Genomic DNA, 21,016 nt, shown 5'->3' on the forward strand with positions numbered 1-21,016 from the left:
CCAATGACAAGCATATGAGCTCTGTTAACACATTAATAGATAAGCATATGAGCTCTATCTATGGAGTCCATCCCCTATCTCCTCTCAACACATCCGGTTTAGAGGTCCATCCCCTATCTTCTCCTAAACCGTGGAGTACATCCCCTATCTCCTCCAACACAACACAATGCATATAAACAACAATTATACACATCATCACACAATACATAAATTTAATGTATTCTTTCAATCGTCAATCTCAATGACATATTCCAGTGATTAGTTTCAGTTTGCCTAATCATCATGCATTGTCTACAACAATCACGACTATCCTCCACCGATAGCCCAAAACAGTTATTTCTAAACAGAAAATAAATGCACAAATGGATATTCAATCAACATTTCATTTCGGTGAGTGATAAATAATTCAACTACACCCTTTAATCCCATACATTCCCAATCTCAACATTCCTCTTTCATAACCTCATTCTCACGATTAATTAACCCAATTAATCAAACAATGTAATTAGGACATTTTCCATAATTAACATTACAACCCTTAAGGTCCCATTTTCATCAATGATTCAACATTTATTCCATTTCTCTATGCCAAACATGCATCTAGGTTTATTATAAATAAAACCCCAACTTTTGTAAAATTACACAAAAGCCCCAACTTTCACAAAATTACCAAACCAACCCCAACATCTCCAAATACTAAAATTTAAAGACAAAACTCATAGAAAGGAGTAGGATATCCCTACCTCAAATTTGGAGCCCCAAAGGAGAAGATGACAAAACCCAACGTGCTCCAAAACCGAGATTTTCAGATTAAAACGACGCCCTCGACGATCAACACAACTTTTACAAAGGCCGAAGAGAAGGAGGACACTCTAACTAGATCAAACCCTAGAGAGAAGGGAGGATCTAGAGAGAGAGGCTCTCAAAAATGGTTTTTAGAAAAAGTAGGAGAGAGAAAGAAAAGCAAAAAGTGATTTGAAATCACCCAGCGAATAACTCATATACGTATGGTCCGCTCGAGCGGAGAACACGACGCTCGAGCGCCAAGAACAAAACTCTGGACATGCTCGAGCTCAATAAGGCCCGCTCGAGCGCCAAGACACAAGAATAAAGCACTTCCGCTCGAGCGCGAAAACCAGTCCGCTCGAGCGTGGATTTCCCCCTCCCAGAACTTATGCTCTGGAAGCACTACCCGCTCGAGAGCCAACTGACCCGCTCGAGCGCCACCGCTCGAGTGTAAACAAACTCGCTCGAGCGTAAAAACCACACCTGCAGAACTTTTGCAGGAACACGAAAATACTGGAAGTGTGCAATCTCCGCTCGAGCGCAAGAAGACCCGCTCGAGCGGACAGCCTAAAAACTGAACGACAAGGAATTGAAACCAAGGCCTAACCAACCTGTAACAACCTTCCTCAAAACATCCTAAAACTCAATCAAAGGGAATTAAAGGACAACAACAAGGTAGATACCACTACCACTCCACGGAACCGAGTCCGGAATACAACAGAACAGTAAAGGGACAACCGGGATCGCTATAGTGCTTATGTTAGTTTATGATTTGATTTAAGATTTGGAATGATTTGTTTGTGTTACGAATTGATTTTGTTGTATTTTTAATTTTATAAGTTTTAATTCATTAATTATTAATGTTGGATCATTTTAGAAAATGGGGATAAAAGGGTCCAAAATAAATATTTACAGAATGAGAAAATAATAAGGCTCAAAAATAAATTTTTGAAGAAAAAAATTCAATCTACAAACCGCTCGCAACTGCTTGCACATCCGCGAACCCTACCTGCACAAACCGCAACTCGCATTACGGGCGATTACGGGTTTTCTTTTCCCCAAACAACATAGATGCGGGCGAGTCAAAACTAATCCGTAAACTGTCCAAATTCGAACCCCCTACCGGCAGCTGACTCACCAGAGCCCTCATTGCCGGCAATCCCATCATTGTCGTTGCCTCCCTTCTTCTTTACGTCTTTTACCTCAGCTCCGGCAAACCACAATTGCATCCCCCTGCCTTTTCTTCTCATTGCAACCTAGATCGCCACTGCCATTTCTGAAAACCCTAGGACTAGGGTTAGGGTTTTGGAAGAAGATGAGGAAGAAAAAAAGATGGTTTGGGACCAAGATTGAGGTTGGACTCGATAGATATGGCGGCCATGGCGGTGAGGAGTTCACGACAGCGGGGCGACCACGTACCCACCAGAAGAAGAATCGTGGTGGTGAGAGGTAGTATTAGGGTGGTCGTCGGTGATGAAGCACTGAGATGGCTGCCGAAGGAAGCTATTGGCTGGGGTGGAGTGGAAGTGGAAATGGAGGTGGAGGTAGGGTTGGGGTTGGGGTTGGGGTTGGGGCCAGGGTTAGGGTTAGGGTTTGAAGGATAGAAATGTGGTAAAAAAAAAAAATGGAAATTGATATTAGGGCAACATTGTAATTAAAAAAAATAAAAGAAGTGGAAAAAGATAGGAGTATTTAGCAGCCTTCATGCAAAAATCATTAATCAAAGTCAAAAATTGAATCAAATGTTAATAATACCCTCCTATCTTATTCTCTAAATTACATTATTGTCCTAACCAAATCCTAACCATAATTGTTATCTTTCATCAATAATTTAATTTAATTCAAAATGTTATTAAATGAGAAATTGGATTAAAAATTAAATAATAGATTAAGGTAATTTTATAGTTTAAAAATGTTATTAAAATAGAAATTGGATTAAAAATTAAATAGTAGATTAAGATAATTTACGGTTTAGTTTAATATATATATATATATATATATATATATATATATATGTGTGTGTGTGTAAATGTTTAACTTAAAATTTTATTAAATAATAAATTGTGTTAAAATTAAAAATTAGATTAAGGTAATTTTATGGTAATAAATTAAGTATTTAGGTTAATTTATGATTTAATTTGTTAAATGTTATTAAATAAGGTAATTTCAACTTAGGGTGTTTAGTTTAATTTATGATTTAATTTGTTAAGTACATATTTATATGTTTACTTAAAAATGTAATTAAATAAGGTAATTTTACGGTAATAAATTAAGGTGTTTAGTGTTTGTCTCTTAAAAAATAGCATTTTCTTTTTGTAGTGTTTGTTTCTTAAAAAAATGAATGGTTTATTTTTAAAAATACATTTGTCATTCATTTTTTTCGAATACTAATGTGATAAAATAAAAATGTTACAATTATCAAATCAAACTAATTTTTTTCATGGATAATATATATTAAGTGCTTTATAAAATTAACTGCTTGGATTATCGAAACGTGACCCATAACGAACTCTTCGGATTCCTCAAATTCTCTTATGTTAAGATGTCAACATGAGAGGAGTTCAACCTGATTGAGATTTGGTTAAACAAAAAGGGTTGGTTGTTTGAATAAGTTAAAATTTTCACTATTATAATGTGTGTGTTTGGGAAGTTACTATTTTAGCCTTGGTTTGGGTTTTGAGTTGGGACTAAATAAGCACATAAGGACAAAAAAAAGCCACAAAATCACAAAACACTTGACTTTTGATGCAAAATTATCAAATTAACCCTTATACAAACAAAAAGTCAAAAAAGCATAATTTCAAGTGGAGGGCAAATTTGTCATTACAATGCAAAAAAGTCAAAAAAAGCCAAACAAGAAAACCAAACGAACAAAAAAGTCACAGGCTAAAAAAGTCAAAAAAGCCAAAAAGTCAAGTTTGCCAAACGACACCTTAGTAGGCTATTTTAATTTTTGACTATTTTAGTAAGTTAAAATTTTTGTGTTTGGAAAGAAGATTAGATTTTTTTTTAGTTTTATTTTTTTATAGTTAAATGTGATGTTTATGAGAGAAAAAATGAAATGATTATGGGTTTAATGTGACATTTTGTTTTATTAACTATTTTAACATATTTTATCTTTTAGTGAATTTTAACAAAAAAATAGTCCAAACTCAACATGCCAAACAGCCCCAATGTGTTATGACTATTTTGGAAGAACTTAAAAATTGTGATTCTACACTAATTGAAGAGTTGATTTTATATTATAATAATATATATATTAGCTGTGAACTGAGTGCGAGCACCGGCGAGCGAGAAAATGGGAAAGCCCATTTTTTTGTAGGCTATCTGGGCAAACTTTCTTGTGGGTTTACAAATTAAAAATGAACATTTTATTTTGGGAGGGGGGGGGGGGGGTGGTGGGTGGGTTTAAAGTGAAGCAGGGGTGCGTTTAAAGTTTTAAGGTTTTTAACAACATGCGCTGTGTTAAGTTTTGATATTCTAGAAGTTAGGTTGCTTTAGTGGTTTGTCACCACTCTGTCAATAAATCCCTATTGTTAAGGGTTAGTTGGTTAATTGAATTAGTTTTACCATGTTTTTAGGATTTGTTAAATGTGGGCTGTTATTTTTTGTTTTGCTGTGTAAGGCTATAAAGTAGCCAAGTTTGCTATTCAATAACACACAGAGATTTCTCCCAAATTTTCTTATCTCTTCCATTAAATTTTCTGGTTCTTTACATTTGGGATCAGAACTTCATCAAGGGGCCTAATTAAAATTAGAAGCAGCAGTCTTTTACATGTGTAGTGGTTGAAGCACAATGGCAGAAAGTTCTTTTGTGCAGCCAATAGTTTCAAAATTTGATGGGCATTATGATCATTGGGCGATGCTCATGGAAAACTTCTTGCGTTCTAAGGAATACTGGGGCTTGGTAGAGAATGGGATTCCTGCAACAGCAGAAGGTCTCACAGATGCTCAAAGGAAGAGCATTGAAGATCAGAAATTGAAAGATTTGAAAGCAAAGAACTATCTGTTTCAATCAGTAGATCGTTTGATCGTGGAGACAATCCTCAACAAGGATACATCAAAGAACATATGGGATTCTTTGAAGCAGAAGTATCAAGGTACAACACGAGTGAAGCGTGCTCACTTGCAAGCTCTCCGGAAGGAGTTTGAAATTTTTAACATGAAGGCTGTAGAATCTGTGAATGAGTTTTTTTCTCGGACCCTTACCATAGCAAACAAGATGAAAGCAAATGGTGAGGACAAGGGAGATGTTGCTGTAGTTAAAAAGATTTTGAGATCCATGACTCCAAAGTTTGACTATGTCGTGTGTTCCATCGAGGAGTCTAAGGATATAGACACCTTAACCATTGATGAGTTGCAAAGCAGTTTTCTTATGCATGGACAACGCATGAGTTCTCATGTGGAAGAAGAACATGCTTGGAAGATTACTCATGAAGATCAAACTGGAGGAAGGGGTCGAGGCCGTGGAAGTTCTAGAGGAAGAGGAAGGGGAAGGGGAAGGGGAAGAGGCAGACAAAGCTTCAACAAGGCCACAATGGCGTGCTATTACTGTTATAAGCTTGGGCATTTTCAATGGGAATGTCCAAGCAAGGAGAAGGAAGCCAATTATGCTCAGACTCAAGAAGAGATGTTACTGATGGTTTATGTTGATATGAATAAGGCAAATGAAGAAGCTTTGTGGTTCCTTGACTCGGGATGTAACAATCATATGTGCTGAAAGAAGGGATACTTCTCGGATTTTGATGAAAGTTTCAGAGATTATGTGAAGTTGGGCAATAACTCAAGTATGGCTGTAATAGAAAAGGGCAATGTACGGCTACAAGTTAATGGAAGAGCACAAATTATCACAGGAGTATTTTATGTGCCAGAGCTAAAGAACAATTTGTTGATTATCATAGGAGTATTTTATGTGCCAGAGCTGAAGAACAATTTGCTAAGTCTTGGGCAATTGCAAGAAAAGGGTCTTACCATTCTGTTTCAAGGTAAAAAGTGTAAAGTGTTTCATCCTGCGAAAGGCTTAATAATGGAGATGAAAATGGCTCCGAATCGAATGTTCATACTGCATGCTATATCTCAGCCTATAACATCTACTTGTTTCAATATGATCACGGAAGATATGTTGCAACTTTGGCATTGTAGATATGGACACTTGAGTGTTAAGGGCCTAAAGACTCTTCAGCAGAAGAAGATGGTGAATGGTTTACCACAGTTTAAGTCTCCCTCAAGGCTATGTAAGGCTTGTTTGGTAGGGAAGCAACAAAGGTTCTCATTTCCTCGAAAAAGCTCCTGGAGAGCTTCACAAATTCTTCTATTAGTGCATGCTGATATTTGTGGACCAATCAAGCCCATCTCAAATGGCAAGAAGAGGCATTTGCTTACTTTCACTGGTGACTTTAGTAGAAAAACATGGGTTTATTTTTTGATGGAGAAATCATAAGCCTTAGTTATTTTTAAGAGTTTTAAGATACATGTTGAAAAGGAGACAAACTCGTTCATTAGAATGTTACGTATTGATCGAGGAGGAGAGTTTACATCACAAGCGTTCATTAATTTTTGTGATATAAATGGCATACGAAGACAATTGACGGCTTCCTACACACCACAGCAGAATGGAGTTGCAGAACGGAAGAATAGAACTATTATGAATATGGTTCGTAGTATGATTTTCGAAAAGCAACTTCCAAAATTTTTATGGCCTGAAGCAGTAAATTGGATAGTGCATGTCTTAAATCGAAGTCCAACAATGGCAGTGAAAAACAAGACTCCAGAAGAAGCTTGGAGCGGAGTTAAGCCTTCAGTTGAGCATTTTAGAGTTTTTGGATGTATCTCTCATGTTCATGTACTTGATAGTAAAAGAACTAAGCTGGATGATAAGAGCTTGAGTTGTGTTTTGTTGGGAGTTAGTGAGGAGTCCAAGGTGTACAGGTTTTATGATCCAGTTTCACAAAGAATCATAATAAGTAGGGATGTTGCCTTCGAAGAAGACAAGAATTGGGATTGGGACAAGAAATATGAAGGATCCATTGTGTGTGACTTGGAATGGGGTGATCTTGAGGAGGAAGCAGCTATGTTTGATGACAATGAAGAGGGGAGCGAATCTGAATCTAATCCTGAAGCTAATGTAGACGCAGCCGCAAAGAATTTTTCCTCAGATTCGTTGACTGAAGAAAGCTCTCCTAGCTCGAATAAAGGGAGGAATAGGAGATCACCAATCTGGATGAGAGACTATGAAACAGGAGAAGGCATTTCTGATGAAGATAATGAAGCTTATTTGGCCATGTTTGCAACTACTGATCCTATTCACTTTGAAGATGCTGTGAAGAGTAAGAAATGGAAGGGAGCAATGGATTTAGAAATGGAAGCAATAAAAAACAATGGTATGCAGGAATTGACGGAGTTACCTAAGGGGCAAAAAAGATTGGAGTGAAATGGATTTATAGGGCTAAGTTTAATGAAAATGGAGAAGTGGACAAATACAAGGCTAGGCTTGTAGCGAAGGGGTATACTCAGCAACATGGGGTAGACTAAACTGAAGTATTTGCACCTGTGGCACGTATGGAGACAATTCGATTGGTGGTAGCACTTGCAGCTCAAAGAGGATGGACTATCTACCAGTTAGATGTGAAATTTTCATTTTTACATGGTAAGTTGAATGGAGTGGTTTTGGTGGAGCAGCCTTGTGGTTATGTGCAAAAGGGAAATGAACAAAAGGTATACAAGTTAAAGAAGGCACTTTATGGGCTTAAGCAAGCACCACGTGCTTGGTACAGCCGTATAGAGGACTATTTCATGAAAGAAGGCTTTGAGAAGTGTGACTACGAGCATACTTTGTTCATCAAGACAAGCAAAGAAGGCAAAGTATTAATTGTAAGTCTCTACGTTGATGATCTCATTTTTATTGGAAATGATGAATTGATGTTTACAGAGTTTAAAAATTCCATGAAACATGGGTTTGACATAACGGATCTTGGTAAGATGAGGTATTTCCTTGGTCTTGAAGTCTTGCAAAGATCTGATGGTGTTTTTATCAGTCAAAAGAAGTATGCTTTAGAGGTGCTGCAACGGTTCGGAATGGACAAAAGTAATTCTGTTCATAATCCAATTGTTCCTGGCTTTAAGCTTGTGAAGGATGAAGGTGGAGTTAAGGTAGATAAGACTTACTATAAACAGATTGTGGGTAGTCTCATGTATCTGACAGCTACTCGACTTGACATGATGTTTGTGGTGAGTCTTATTAGTAAATATATGGAGAATCCTACTGAGTTTCATTTACAGGCAGCAAAAAGGGTGCTATGATATTTAAAAGGAACAACTGGGTTTGGAATTTTCTATTAGAAGGAGGAGATGATGAACTTGTTACGTACACTGATAGTGATTATTCTGGAGATTTAGAGGACAGAAAGAGTACTTCAGGCTATGTGTTTCTATTGAGTTCAGGAGCAGTATCCTGGTCATCAAGAAAACAACCAGTAGTAAGTCTATCTACCACAGGGGCAGAGTTTTTTGTTGTAGCTTCGTGTGCATGCCAAGCAGTATCGTTGAAAAGGGTGTTAGGAAAGCTGGGTCAGAATAAAGGCCAGTCAAGTATTATTCGATGTGATAGTAGTTCTGCAATTAAACTCTCAAAGAACCCAGTAATGCATGGTCGTAGTAAGCACATAAATGTACGTTTTCATTTTCTTCCAGAGCTCACAAAGGCTAGTACAGTGGAGCTGGTGCATTGTGGGACACAAGAACAGTTGGTTGATGTGATGACTAAACCACTCAAGCTGGATGTTTTCTTGAACATGCGAAGGTTATTGGGAGTATGTTCTGAGATGGATATAAACTGAGTGCTTGTAGTATTCAGTTTAAGGAAGGCATTGTTAAGTTTTGATATTCTAGAAGTTAGGTTGCTTTAGTGGTTTGTTACCACTCTGTCAACAAATCCCTATTGTTTAGGATTTGTTAAATATGGGCTGTTATTTTTTGTTTTGCTCTGTAACGCTATAAAGTAGCCAAGTTTGCTATTCAATAACACACAGAGATTTCTCCCAAATTTCCTTATCTCTTCCATAAGATTTTCTGGTTCTTTACACTCTGGAGAGTGAGAAAATGGGAAAACACATTTTTTTGTAGGCTGTCTGGGCAAACTTTCTTGTGGGTTTACAAATAAAAAATGAATTCTTTTTTTTTTTTTTTTTTGGGGGGGGGGAGGGGGTTTAAAGTGAAGGATGGACTTGCTTTTAAGCTTTTTAACAATTTAGGTTGTTGGGCAGGCTAAACCTTTGGAGCTACTTACTTACGGTCCCTTTTTTCACAATTTTCTTTTTTCAAAAAAAAAAAAAAAAAATGTTTGGTGATGGTGGTGTTGGTGGGATGAAGATGGAGGTGAAGGTGGTAGTGGGAGTGATAATGGTGATAGAGATGGTAGCCGTGGCAATGGTGGAGTAGTTGTGGAGGTGACAGTAGTAGTACAGCGACATTGATAAAATTTTAGTTCAGAAATTATTTAAAAGTGAAAAATATTTTTTACCCGAATTGACTTGTTTTCTATTGATAATGGAAAATATCTTTTTATTAGCTTACGTTTTCCATTTATTAAATGTTAGAAAATACAAAATATATTTTGTAGAAAATGTTCTTTGCCCAAATAAACTAAGCCTTATACTATTATATATAAAGGCCCTATTTGGGAGCCAATTTTTTTTGGCTAAAATAATTAAAAAAGTTTTAAAGGTTAAAATGTTACATCATATACATCAATCATTTACTTTTATCTCTCATAATTATCTATTTAACCAAAATTTCAAACACACTATTTCGACCTCACAAAAAAATTAAAAAACTAAAAAATTACTAAAATAATTACGTTGGTAGAGGGGCACGAAGTCAATCTTTGACTTGGTGTAAATTGAAGCTAGATTACATCGGATAGGGGTATTTACGAGTCAGATTTGATCAGGTCTACTTAAACCATCACCGAACCAAATGTATCAGTTTGACACTATGTTTGTGAACTTAGGAGAGAAAAGAAAAGAAATGATTACTTAAGTTATAAGAGAAAAGAAAAGAAAAGAAAAGATTGTGATTTCTCTCCTTTTTGTTTGGATAAGGAAGAAATAAAAGAAAAGAAATGATTGTAACTTCTATCATTCTTGTTTAGTTATATTTCATTAAGAGAAAATAAAAGAAATTATTTTATGTTATATTACCAAAATAACCTTTTTATATTTTCAATCATTTTATTTCTTTTATTTTTATAGGGACAAAATTGGTATTATGAAAATAATAGTTTCTTTTCTCTCCCAATCTCTCCATTTTTGAAAAGATTGAAAATGAGGCTTATAAGAGAAATGAGTTTCTCTCAATTTCTCTCAATTTCTTCATATTTCTCTCTACCTAGGTTATTCAAACAAATAAGAGAAATACATATCACTCCATTTCTTTTCTTTTCTCTCCAAATCACTCAATCCAAACAGAGAATGGAAAACTATTGCCAACCCAAATGCTATTTGAAATCGACTTAAATAAATCACTTGGCTTCACGGTCGGTTCAGTAGGTACCATATACGCAATTCAATCTACTAACAACTATCCCTATTCTTTTGTTCAAACATGTATCAATGGAGTGGAAGAGACATAAGAGATTTGAACAAATAGGTTGAAACAATCTTTGAAACAAATAGGTTCAAACATTTATGTTCCGTCGATCTACACTAGCACCATTGTTTCCACTGATTAGAACCAGTGTGTTGCCACCTTTATTAAGGTGAGAAGGGTTTCTTTTATACGTAGTAATATTTAAGGAGATGGGGGTTTCTTTGGAGGAGAGAGAAAAAAATTTGGAGAGGAATATTGAAAGTGGAGAGAGATTTCTTGGGGGGAGATCGACAGGTCCACTGGAGGGTTTCTTGGGGAAAGAAAGAGACAAAGTAGAGAGAGACTTTACAAAGGGAGAGTGACCATTATTCTTCATGTAATAAAAAAGAGTAAAAATTGGTGATCTGATTCCCTAAATATAAAGCCACATGTAAGTTGTAAGGTATTTTATTGTGATACAGTGATGGGAGAAGTTAGTGCAATCTGAAGCGATAACTGAAAGAAGCCACATGTTTAGTTCTATTTAATATTGTCTATCGATCATGTTGGTTTGATCGGCTTCGTCTATCATGCATCCATCACCGATCGCATGAAAAAAAAAAATTTGCATTTTAAGATCCATTGATGTCTGAGCTTCTTGTTGAAAGCCAACCATTGTAGTCGGTTTGGTTCGAATTGATCGGTTTGATTGGATTGAATGATTTGATGAACATTCCTAACATTGGCAATTGTTTGGAGTAGTTAACAAATGTTCATAATTGCCTGGAACACTTACCGACTATTTTAATAGGTAACTGTTAGGTCTAACTAATTCACACACGGAGTGTGTGTAGACTTTCTAATTATTATTTAAAGCAAGTTGTATAAGGTTAAAATTTAAAAATTGATGGAAGATGATGTTGATTATTGGTCATTGATAGATTATGTGAATTCATTTATGTCAAATCATAAAATAACACTAAAAATGAAAATTTCACACACTACAAGAAAATTGACCTATAACCACGCTTTTGTTACGGCGTTTTTTAAAAAAACGTTGTTGTAAACATTTTCAAAATATATTGTAAGCAACTCATTTTAACACGCGTGCTTGGTGTTACTAACACATTTCCCCTTTTAAGGCCACACGTTTTTCATTCTTCCATTTCTCTTAGTCCCGAGACAGATCTAGGTTTTCTATCTCTTCATTACTCCTCTTTCTTATGGTGAAAGTTCACTAGATCGAGCATCATAGTCTGTGATTCACGATCGTAATCTCTATCCGGTTCTCCATCTTGGCTCAAAGCTCTCGATCAGTCCAATTTGAAGATTAATTTTGTGAGTCTTTCTTTGATTTTTTGATTTTGTTTATATACAAACTCAGATCTGTATCTATGATCTCAAATCTATTTGATATATATATATATACTAATTTATGTTAAAGAGAGAACACAAATCGATCGATCGATTGATTGATTTTTAGTCTATTGATCACGATCGAACACTCTCTCTCTGGATTTGATCGATTGATTGTTTTCGTTCAGATTTGTAAGTTTTAGTCCCTATGCGCATATTTACATCCTCAAACCAACTCTATTTCTGACTCGTTCGTGGTGATCTTTGCGCTTGTGCTTTGTATGAAATTCTACGGTTAGTCTATCGAGGCTAATCTCTATTGCGTTTGTGTACAGAGTCACAGAACCACCATCACAACCATACTATGTCAATCTTTGCATCAGCAATGTCTCTCTTCCTCACAATGGGTTTTGTGCACTGCAGACACCTGATTTCCACTCTGGTGAATCCTCTTTGATTCCCTCCTTCCTTACCTTGGTTATGATCTGTCTGGCCCTGTAGTTCTACTAGACTAGATAGCTAAATAAAATCACTTTAAGTTCTACTAGACTAGATAGCTAAATAAAATCTTCATGTATGCATTTTTTAATGGGTATCAATTTTTCATATCCTTTATTTATAGTGTGGTATGTTCCTGGTGTAGGTTATTGATGAAATAAATACATTGCACTATGTATTTGGCTTATCAACTATTAACTCTTGGTTCCTTTGGGCAGACTTTGTTTTGAAACACCCTCTTGTTGCCAGTGCTATTTTTGGATTTGCAAAGTTGTGGCAGCTACAACAAGTCCTGGATGCATTCAAGATGGAGTATGTTGCTGCTATTTGTAGTGTTTCGATGTTTTTCTTGTTTGTTTCTTTAGGTCTTCTTGTGTTTACAGTATTGAATTGGTTAATACACATATAGGAATCGATCAATTGATTGAAGACGGTCCGAAACTAGATTCACTGACGATTTCTTCCATTACCGTAGTGAGCTAGTGATCTATTTTCTTCTAATAATAGTTTAGCATCTGCACCATGTTGCTTAATATGATTATTGCATAAGATCTTGGTCTTGTGTCTTGGTGCATCGCCCCTTCTCTTTCTTTTGAGTTATTTTTCATGTGGGCTGTACAATTCAGATATAAGCTTATGCTATAAATTTTCAATATGTGAATCTGTTTGCTTTATCTTGCTAATGAGAAAACTTTTGGCCATCTTTCATTTTAGCTTCAAAGCTTCCTCATTCACCAGGTTAATTTAATTTTATTGATTTGGAGTGTCTTTGCTTGTATTGTTGTTTTCTCGTTGAATGGCATTGAAGTTCTCTTGCACTTCTGCTTTTTTTGCAGAAAGATTCTAAATTCTTTGTTTTCATTTGTTTAGAAGTTCAATGTGAGACAATTAACTTGTTTTATGAACATGTAGAGCTTATATTTTATTGATTAGTATTTTCTTAAGTTGATGGTTGTCTCCCTTAGGTTTCCTACAGGTGGCTAAGTCGTAATTTTTTGCTGCCATCAAATGTGTCAAAGAGGTAAGAGCTCGTATAAGAAGCAATCATGTAAATTATAATTTATGCGCATTTTCTTTTTGCTAATAAATGGTTACTGGTTTTTGATATAGGTTGCTACAAGAATTTGTTGAAAAACATGGAAATGGGTTCGAAGTAGTATATACTTTGTCTGGATGGTGGAAGAATAATCCTTCAGTTTACCATATAAGGCTTGTTTCTGGGCCTAAACTTTCAGGTTAGAAATTTTATTAAAATGTCATGTTCATCCCATGATAATTAATTCTTATCCATGTGTTGTTATTATGTGTTCCTCTTCTGCAATGTCACTCTTACATATGTGCCTAAAGCATTGGTCTTTCTGTTTCTTCTCACTTCTTTGACCCTCATTCTTAATCATCATATTGTTAATCTGGTGCTTTCAATTAGAACCACTACATCACTCATCACTTCCATCGGGTGTGGATGCCCTTAGAATAATTCAAATACTGTACACATTTGAAGATATAAGCCTTCAAAATTTTTAGTTACATGCAGTTTGAAGATATTAGATATGGACTAAAATGTTGCTGCTCTTTACTCAAAAGTATGAAATTTGGGTAAATATAAATTGTTCCTGTTTTACTAGGTTGTCTTTTGTCATTTAATTGAGGCTACCATGTACTGAAACTAACAATTATCATTCTCTAATATCTGCCTGGTAGAAATCCAAATGTATTTCTTTTCTTCTGAGAAATGTGAAAGATGAAGTTTTTCTTAATGAGTTTCTGTAGTTCTTAGTTATGGATAATCCTGTTGCCAACAGCAGGGAAGAAATGTTAATTTGGATTTGTCTTGTCTTGAGTTATTTGCAGAATCCAAACAAGAATTTAATGGCAATTACTCAGTTCAGGTGTATAGTGTGCAAGCTTGCATTCCAAAGTACCCAGCAGCACTTTGGAATGCTGAATTTGTGTAGGCAGAAGAACTCTTGAGGTAGCCTTCCACAATTGATAATTGCTTGTGAGATAACAGGTATAGTTCTTCCATTTTGAGTTCATCAATTTAGTGTAGGGTGTTGGGTTGGTGCTTTTTGATGATTATGTTGATGGCATGGCAATGGCTTTACATTTTTAGTGATGAGGACTGTTATTTCATGTAGAATATTTAAATGTTGCTCATTAATTTTTTTTGTCGAAATTGATTATTGTTGGAGAGTTGTTATCAATATTATTTGTAGAAGAAAAAAAATATTAGAAGCATGTATCCAGTTCCTACAGTGAAATTATGTCAGAGAGGCAAATTTGGGCTTCTAAGGAGACTATGAAGTCTTGAGCTGTGCATGTATCCTGTTCATACTTTATTAGGCCTCTACACTTGGTGATTGATTGCATATTTGGGTTACCGATAACACTGTCACTGAATTAAAATTTGTGGCAAGTGTGGATCTTAGTGGAGCTGCCCTACATGTCCATTAGTAAATCAAAAATCAATTCTTTCCCCTCTGTACTTTTTCTATTTGTATATGTATATTATTCCTTGTTACTTAGTAAACATTGATGCAGCAGATGTTGATAATGAATTGGCAGTTATGGAGTATGTTGAGGACATCTACAAGTTCTACGAGTTAACAGAGGTACTATTTTGGCTGAGGGAAAAGGATAATTTTGCTGAGGGAAAGAGCTGACTCAAAATGTAAGAGGAATTTGCAGTTTTTTTTTTTTTTTGTTCAACAGACCCAAAATTGAAACCTTGTTAGAATTTTTTTTATTTTGTATTTAGTAAGAGCATTAAAATATCCAGATGTAAGTGGAATTTGCAGCTTATTTTGAATTTTTTTGCTATGTCGTGCTTTATGGTTTTGTGCAAATTGGAATATGAATAAATAACCAGCTCAACAACATATTTTATATTAATTAAATTATGAAATAAAAAAAGGTGGCGTTTTTGTTCAAAACGTCACTATATCCTGTGATGTTATCAGTTATTATTTAAGTAGATTGCATATTATACCGACACTTATGAAAACGCCACTGTAAGTATTAGCGACGTTTATAAAGCGCCTTATACCTATGGCGACGGCCCCGTCAGCGACGTAAAGTAAAAACGCTGGTATATCCTTTTAGCAACGTTTTTGCCACTTATAGCGGCGTTTTTGAAACGCCGGTGAAAGCAGTTTTTCCTGCAGTGACAGTTCCTTGATTTACAACATATATATTTATATATATAAGAAAAAAGAAAGAAAGAAATAAATAAATAAATAAAAGAAAGGAAGGAAAATTTACAGTCCAAAGGTCTTGTCTTAATGAACTCATCATACCTAAGAATAGGACCATATGGGCCTAAGATTAGGTTAAATCGACGGGACACTAATGGACTAGTTTTATTGACTAAATATATTTACCTATAAATCCTACTCGTTTTTTCACCTATCAATATACCCAAATTGTCCTCCATCCACATTCTTCATCCCCAATTATCAATATTGGCATAACTCTCCCTATCTCGCTAGCTACCATCTCCGACTGTCGTCTTTGCCACCGAAGACCAACTCCGGCTACTATCTTCGACCTCCAGCAATAATTTTTGACAATTATCCAATCATTTTTTTAGGCAAAAAATAATGTCCTCTACTACTCCCGCTACCTCCTTCATATCTGGTGGTGACAAGATAAATGGAGAAGCTAGAGGAAGAAGATAAATACTAGTGATAAATTTATCGTTGATAACATTCATCAAATTTTTTCTGACCACTTAATCAATTACTCTCTCTGTTAGGTATTCGTAATTAACAATCCCATTTGATAATACTCCTTTTAGTTGTAATTTTATTTGTTTTTATGTTTCAGTAAGGCTGTGAGTGTTTAGATGTGAATTCAACCCGAATTATGCCTGTTAGAGGAATTTATGCTGACATTCAGTATTTTGAACATTCCCCACTTCACTGACTATGTACGAGAATTGAGCTACCCAATCAGCTCGCAGGGATTGAAGGGGCAATGGCCCTTGGTGGGTCCGGGGAAGTGCCCAAGCGGGGTCGAGGGGTAGCGCTCGAGCGGTCATTTGTGTGCTCAAACGACAAAGTGGAACATCTAGTATTGCAGCTTGCATTCAAAATTTCTAGAAAGCTCGTTTTACCACTTGTGCAGTAGAAGTTGCGCTTGAGCGGTTGGCCTATATGTTTTGCACCGCCTTTACTCACACCGCTCGAGCGATCTTCGTGGCTTTGTTTTCTATAAAGTGCACCGTTTGCTATTTTTAGGGTTTAACACGTCTAGATTCTCAGAGAGGAGAAAAATATAAAGTGTTCTACATTAGAGGGTGTTTTTATATGAGTTTTCTTGATTTATAGAATGTGATTGATTGATCAACAAACTACAGAGTGTCAAACATCAAGGGTTGATTTTGTTCTTTTATTCACATAAAGAGAGATATTCTTCAATGGATTCTGTGGAACTTCAGCTTGAAGCTTTGGTAGATTTCCGAGTGGCTCATCATCGTGGATTCGACATCGATGTTGTGGATTCAATGTTGGACAAAGGAGTTTTGAGGTGAAGACGGTGTTGGAAGCGGCACATTGGTTTTGTGTTTGCACTCCTTAGAAATTCCAGTTGATTGAAAGCAGGAGTACTAGAACTTATAGGAATTGTTGAGCATTTTTGACTTCTAACATAGAGAAATGATTGTGTGTGGCTAACAAGAACTGGCACTGGTTTGGATCTTGCCCCAATAAAGAGGACTTTTAACAAATTTATAGATGCCAAAGGATAATTAGACTAAAATTATGACTTGCATTGATTGGAAATGAAGTATAATTGGTGATCTAAGATAACTAAGCTAAAAACCTAAAGGAACTAAGTTTTAAAGTTATGATAACTAAGTTATGAAGTCGAGCTAAGGTAATGAAGCTGTGATAACTAAACTATGAAGCCAAGCTAAGGTAATGAAGCTATGAAGATTGGATAAATGAGCTATTAAAGCTAAAATGAATTGAAAGACTCTTAGTTGGGTGTTTGGTCAGGGACCTCTTCAATGTTGCACATGGAGTCCTTTATATAGTGTTGGGGAAGTCCCAAATCCTACTTAACTGCTAGAAACGTGGTAGTCAATTTTGGTTACATGTGTCCTCGATGTTAATCTTCATTCCCCAAAATCAGGAACGGTTTTGATCTTCAAAGACTAAGGCCTATCCTCATCACTTTGACTTGGAACATCAAGCTCCCATAGGCCGCCTCGTGTCTCTCAAAAATCAAACTTGAATTTATTGTGCTTGATTTATGGAAGAACATCTCCTTGGTTGTTGCATGGATTTCCTTCTCTTTGCTATGCATGCCTATCTTTAAGGTATTCAAAAAACAATCTTGCCTTAGAAAATAATTCCTTGATTATAGTTTATTTTGATCCTTCATGCCATCTCAAGCTGCCATGTGTCCAAAGAAAATCAGTTCACCTTGATCTTGGGACAAAATGGCTCCATCTTTGTAGATAATCTAGAAGATCTCCAAATCTTATACGCCTCATCATTTATGAACTTAGATAGAACTCCAAGATAAGAGATAAGTCTTAATAATAGGGGATGAGGCTTGAATTTAGGCGATAAGTTTTCAAGAGATAAGCCTCAACAACCTCCTAATTATTAAGAATGGTTAACGCTCACTTTATCCAATCAAACCAAATCTAAATTAATTAATTAATTAGCCCAATAACTTGGCCAATTTAATTAATTAAAATAAATTAATTCTAGTCGTCGTTTCATTTACTTTGGTGGTGTGTCCCATAAAATCTTTGACTCCCCATCTTCCATTGTCACGTGGCACAAATAATTGGGAACATTGCATCATGGTAATTTTTGCCAAAAAGGGTACAAATAGTTTGGTTTAATTCAGGCGAGGACTCGCTAGGTAATTAAGAGTACTTATGTGTAATTTCTTTATGCCTTCTTAGTGGATTGTTTTGTAACTTTGGTTCGTGATTTTTTTTTTGTTTTTTATCACAGTTGGAGGCACTCCAATCATGATTTTTTTCATGTTAAATCGTTATGCCGATTTATCTTGATTGTTTGATTGGAATTGTTATTTACTATTTTAAATTGAAACATAATGAAAAATCAATATCCCGGGGGATATTTAGATTTTTCACTCTTACACTTACACTCAGATACATACACACTCATTCGTTTGTACATTTACATAAACACACCAACACATTTGAATATTAAAAAAAGTAGGACTGATAAATTTATCATTGTAAATTTGTTCACTAATATCTAGATTTTACAAACAACAAATCTGGTTTAACCAAATCTTTACAAATAAATTGATGGAGATCCATCAATCTGTACAGAAATGCACACACACACACACACAGAGACTATCTTATTGGTAGGAGCTCCGGTGACTATGCCATGGCCAAATCGGCGTTAAAAAATGGCCAGATCTAAAGTTATTGGTAAATTTTAGAGTTAAAAATGTGGCACCCCAAAAAAATCAAAACATTAGGGTATACAATTACAAAGAAATACAAGGTTTTGCTATGGTTACACATTCAAAAAAAAAAACTCTCTCCATTCCAAAATATTATGCCCTTTTGGGAAATCCAACTTATTTTGGTAGTACATTTATTCTGCTTAAAAAAAAATTAACTTTCAAAATTATGTATAAGAAGAAGGAGGAGCATTTGATAACCTTTAAGAGTGGGTTAGTTAAGAGCCCAATAAATTACTTCTTAGTGAGAAAAGTGGACTGCCTAAAATGTGATGATTGTAAGGTGATTCCTAGAGAGAGCTTGACCTCTCAACGTAGGATTTTGGTACTAGATTTATGTTTTAGAGGGCAATACCAAGCTAGGAAGGATGATAGGCGTCGTAGGACGAGATGGTGGGACTTAAAAGGGGTTAAACTAGAAATATTTAAGAATAGAATGGATAAGGAAGGTACTTGGGCCTTGGAAGATGATGCTAACACTATGTAGAACTCGATGGCCAATTGTATGAGGAGAATCTTAAAGAAAGTGCTTGGAGAGTTGAAAGGAATGAGATCCAAATCTAGGGAAACTTGGTGGTGGAGAGAAGAGGTTCAAGCGGTAGCTAAGGCAAAAAAAGAGTGCTTTAAAAAGTGGCAAAAGGATAGAACTGAGGAAAACCTTAAGAGCTATAGATTGGCTAATAAAGAGATCAAGAAAGTAGTGAGAGAGGCTAAGTTGAAAGCTTATGATGATTTATATACTAGACTAGATAGTAAGGAGGGAGAGAAGAGGGTATACAAACTTGCTAAGATACGGGAGAGGAAAATAAGAGATTTTAATCAAGTTAAGTACATCAAGAGTGAGGATTCTATGGTATTGGTGAGGGATGAAGAGATTAAGGAAAGATGGAAGAACTATTTTGAGAAACTATTAAATGAGAAACATGGAGGTACGACAATAAGGGAAGAAATAGCCAGTAATACGATAAACCAAGACTATAGGTTCTATTGCATGATTAGGAACTTTGAAGTGGATATTGCACTTAAGAAGATGAAATGAAATAAGGCTTTAGAACTAGATGATATCCCTATTGAAGCTTGGAAGTGTTTGGGTAAAAAGGGGGTTGCTTGCTTGAGTAGGTTGTTTGACAAAATTTTGTTGACTAGGAACATGCTAGATGAGTAGATGAAGAGTATTTTAGTGCCAATCTATAAGAATAAAGGAGATGTCCAAAATTGCAACAACTATAAAGGAATCAAGCTAATGTGTCATATAATGAAAGTGTGGGAGAGGGTGATAGAACACAGATTGCGAGATATAATGGAGGTGTCAGAGAATAAATTTGGGTTTATGCCTGGCAGGTCAACAATGTAAGCGATCTATCTTTTGAGAAGAGTAATAGAAAAGTATAGAGAAAAGAAAAGAGACATTCATATGGTGTTTATCGACCTTGAGAAAGCATACGATAGAGTGCCTCGGGATATAATATGGTGGGTATTAGCAAAGAAAAGGGTGACAAAAGGTTACATTGATGTGATTAGGGACATGTATGAAGGGGTGGTCACCACTATTAGATCGCCTGCTGGAGAGACAAATGAATTTTGTATCACTGTAGGGTTACACCAAGGATCTATCTTAAGTCCTTATCTTTTTTGCTTTAGTTATGGATGAGTTGACGAAAAATATCTAGGATGACATGCCATGGTGTATGCTTTTTGCAGATGATATAGTGCTAGTCGATGAGACTAGAGAAGGAGTTAATACAAAGTTGGAGATTTGGAGAAAAGCACTTGAATCTAAAGGATTCTGGATAAGTAGGACTAAGACAGAGTACATGGAGTGTAAATTTAGTTATAGTAACAATGAAAGCAAAGGAGAAGTGAAGATTGAGAATCAAGAACTACCTAAGAGTGAACATTTTCGTTATTCAGGGTTGATTATCGTAATAGCGGGGGAGATTGATGCGGTTGTGGCCCATAGGATTAAGGCGGGACGGTGTAGGTGGAGAAATGCGTCTGGGGTACTGTGCGATAAACGAATACCCACTAGACTTAAAGGTAAGTTCTATAGAACAGCTATTAGACCAACGATGTTGTATGGGACAGAGTGTTGGGCAACCAAGAAACAACATGTAGATAAGATGAGTGTGGCTGAGATGAGAATGCTAAGGTGGATGTGTGGCAAGACTAGGCAAGACAAAATTAGGAATGAGTGTATTCAGGAATGGGTAGGAGTAGCACCGATAGAAGATAAGTTGAGAGAGAATCGATTGAGATGGTTTGGTCATATTCAACGAAGACCAACAGATGCAGTAGTGAAGAGATGCGACGCTGTAACGGTAGATGGAAGTGTTAGGCGACGGGGTAGGCCTAG

The 21,016-nt window shown here is 35.9% G+C and overlaps 1 protein-coding gene across 1 annotated transcript; it reads left to right on the forward strand.

Annotated features, from left to right (window-relative positions):
- The first annotated feature begins 4,582 nt into the window (after positions 1-4,582).
- LOC145819245 (uncharacterized) lies at positions 4,583-5,506 on the forward strand. The gene has a single exon (XM_082913206.1). The coding sequence runs from the start codon at positions 4,583-4,585 to the stop codon at positions 5,504-5,506; it is 924 nt and encodes a 307-aa protein (XP_082769332.1).
- The last annotated feature ends 15,510 nt before the right edge of the window (positions 5,507-21,016 follow it).

Source organism: Camellia sinensis, chromosome 2 (genome assembly GCF_055761805.1).
Source record: "Camellia sinensis isolate YWXY chromosome 2, ASM5576180v1, whole genome shotgun sequence".
Taxonomy (NCBI): Eukaryota; Viridiplantae; Streptophyta; class Magnoliopsida; order Ericales; family Theaceae; genus Camellia; species Camellia sinensis.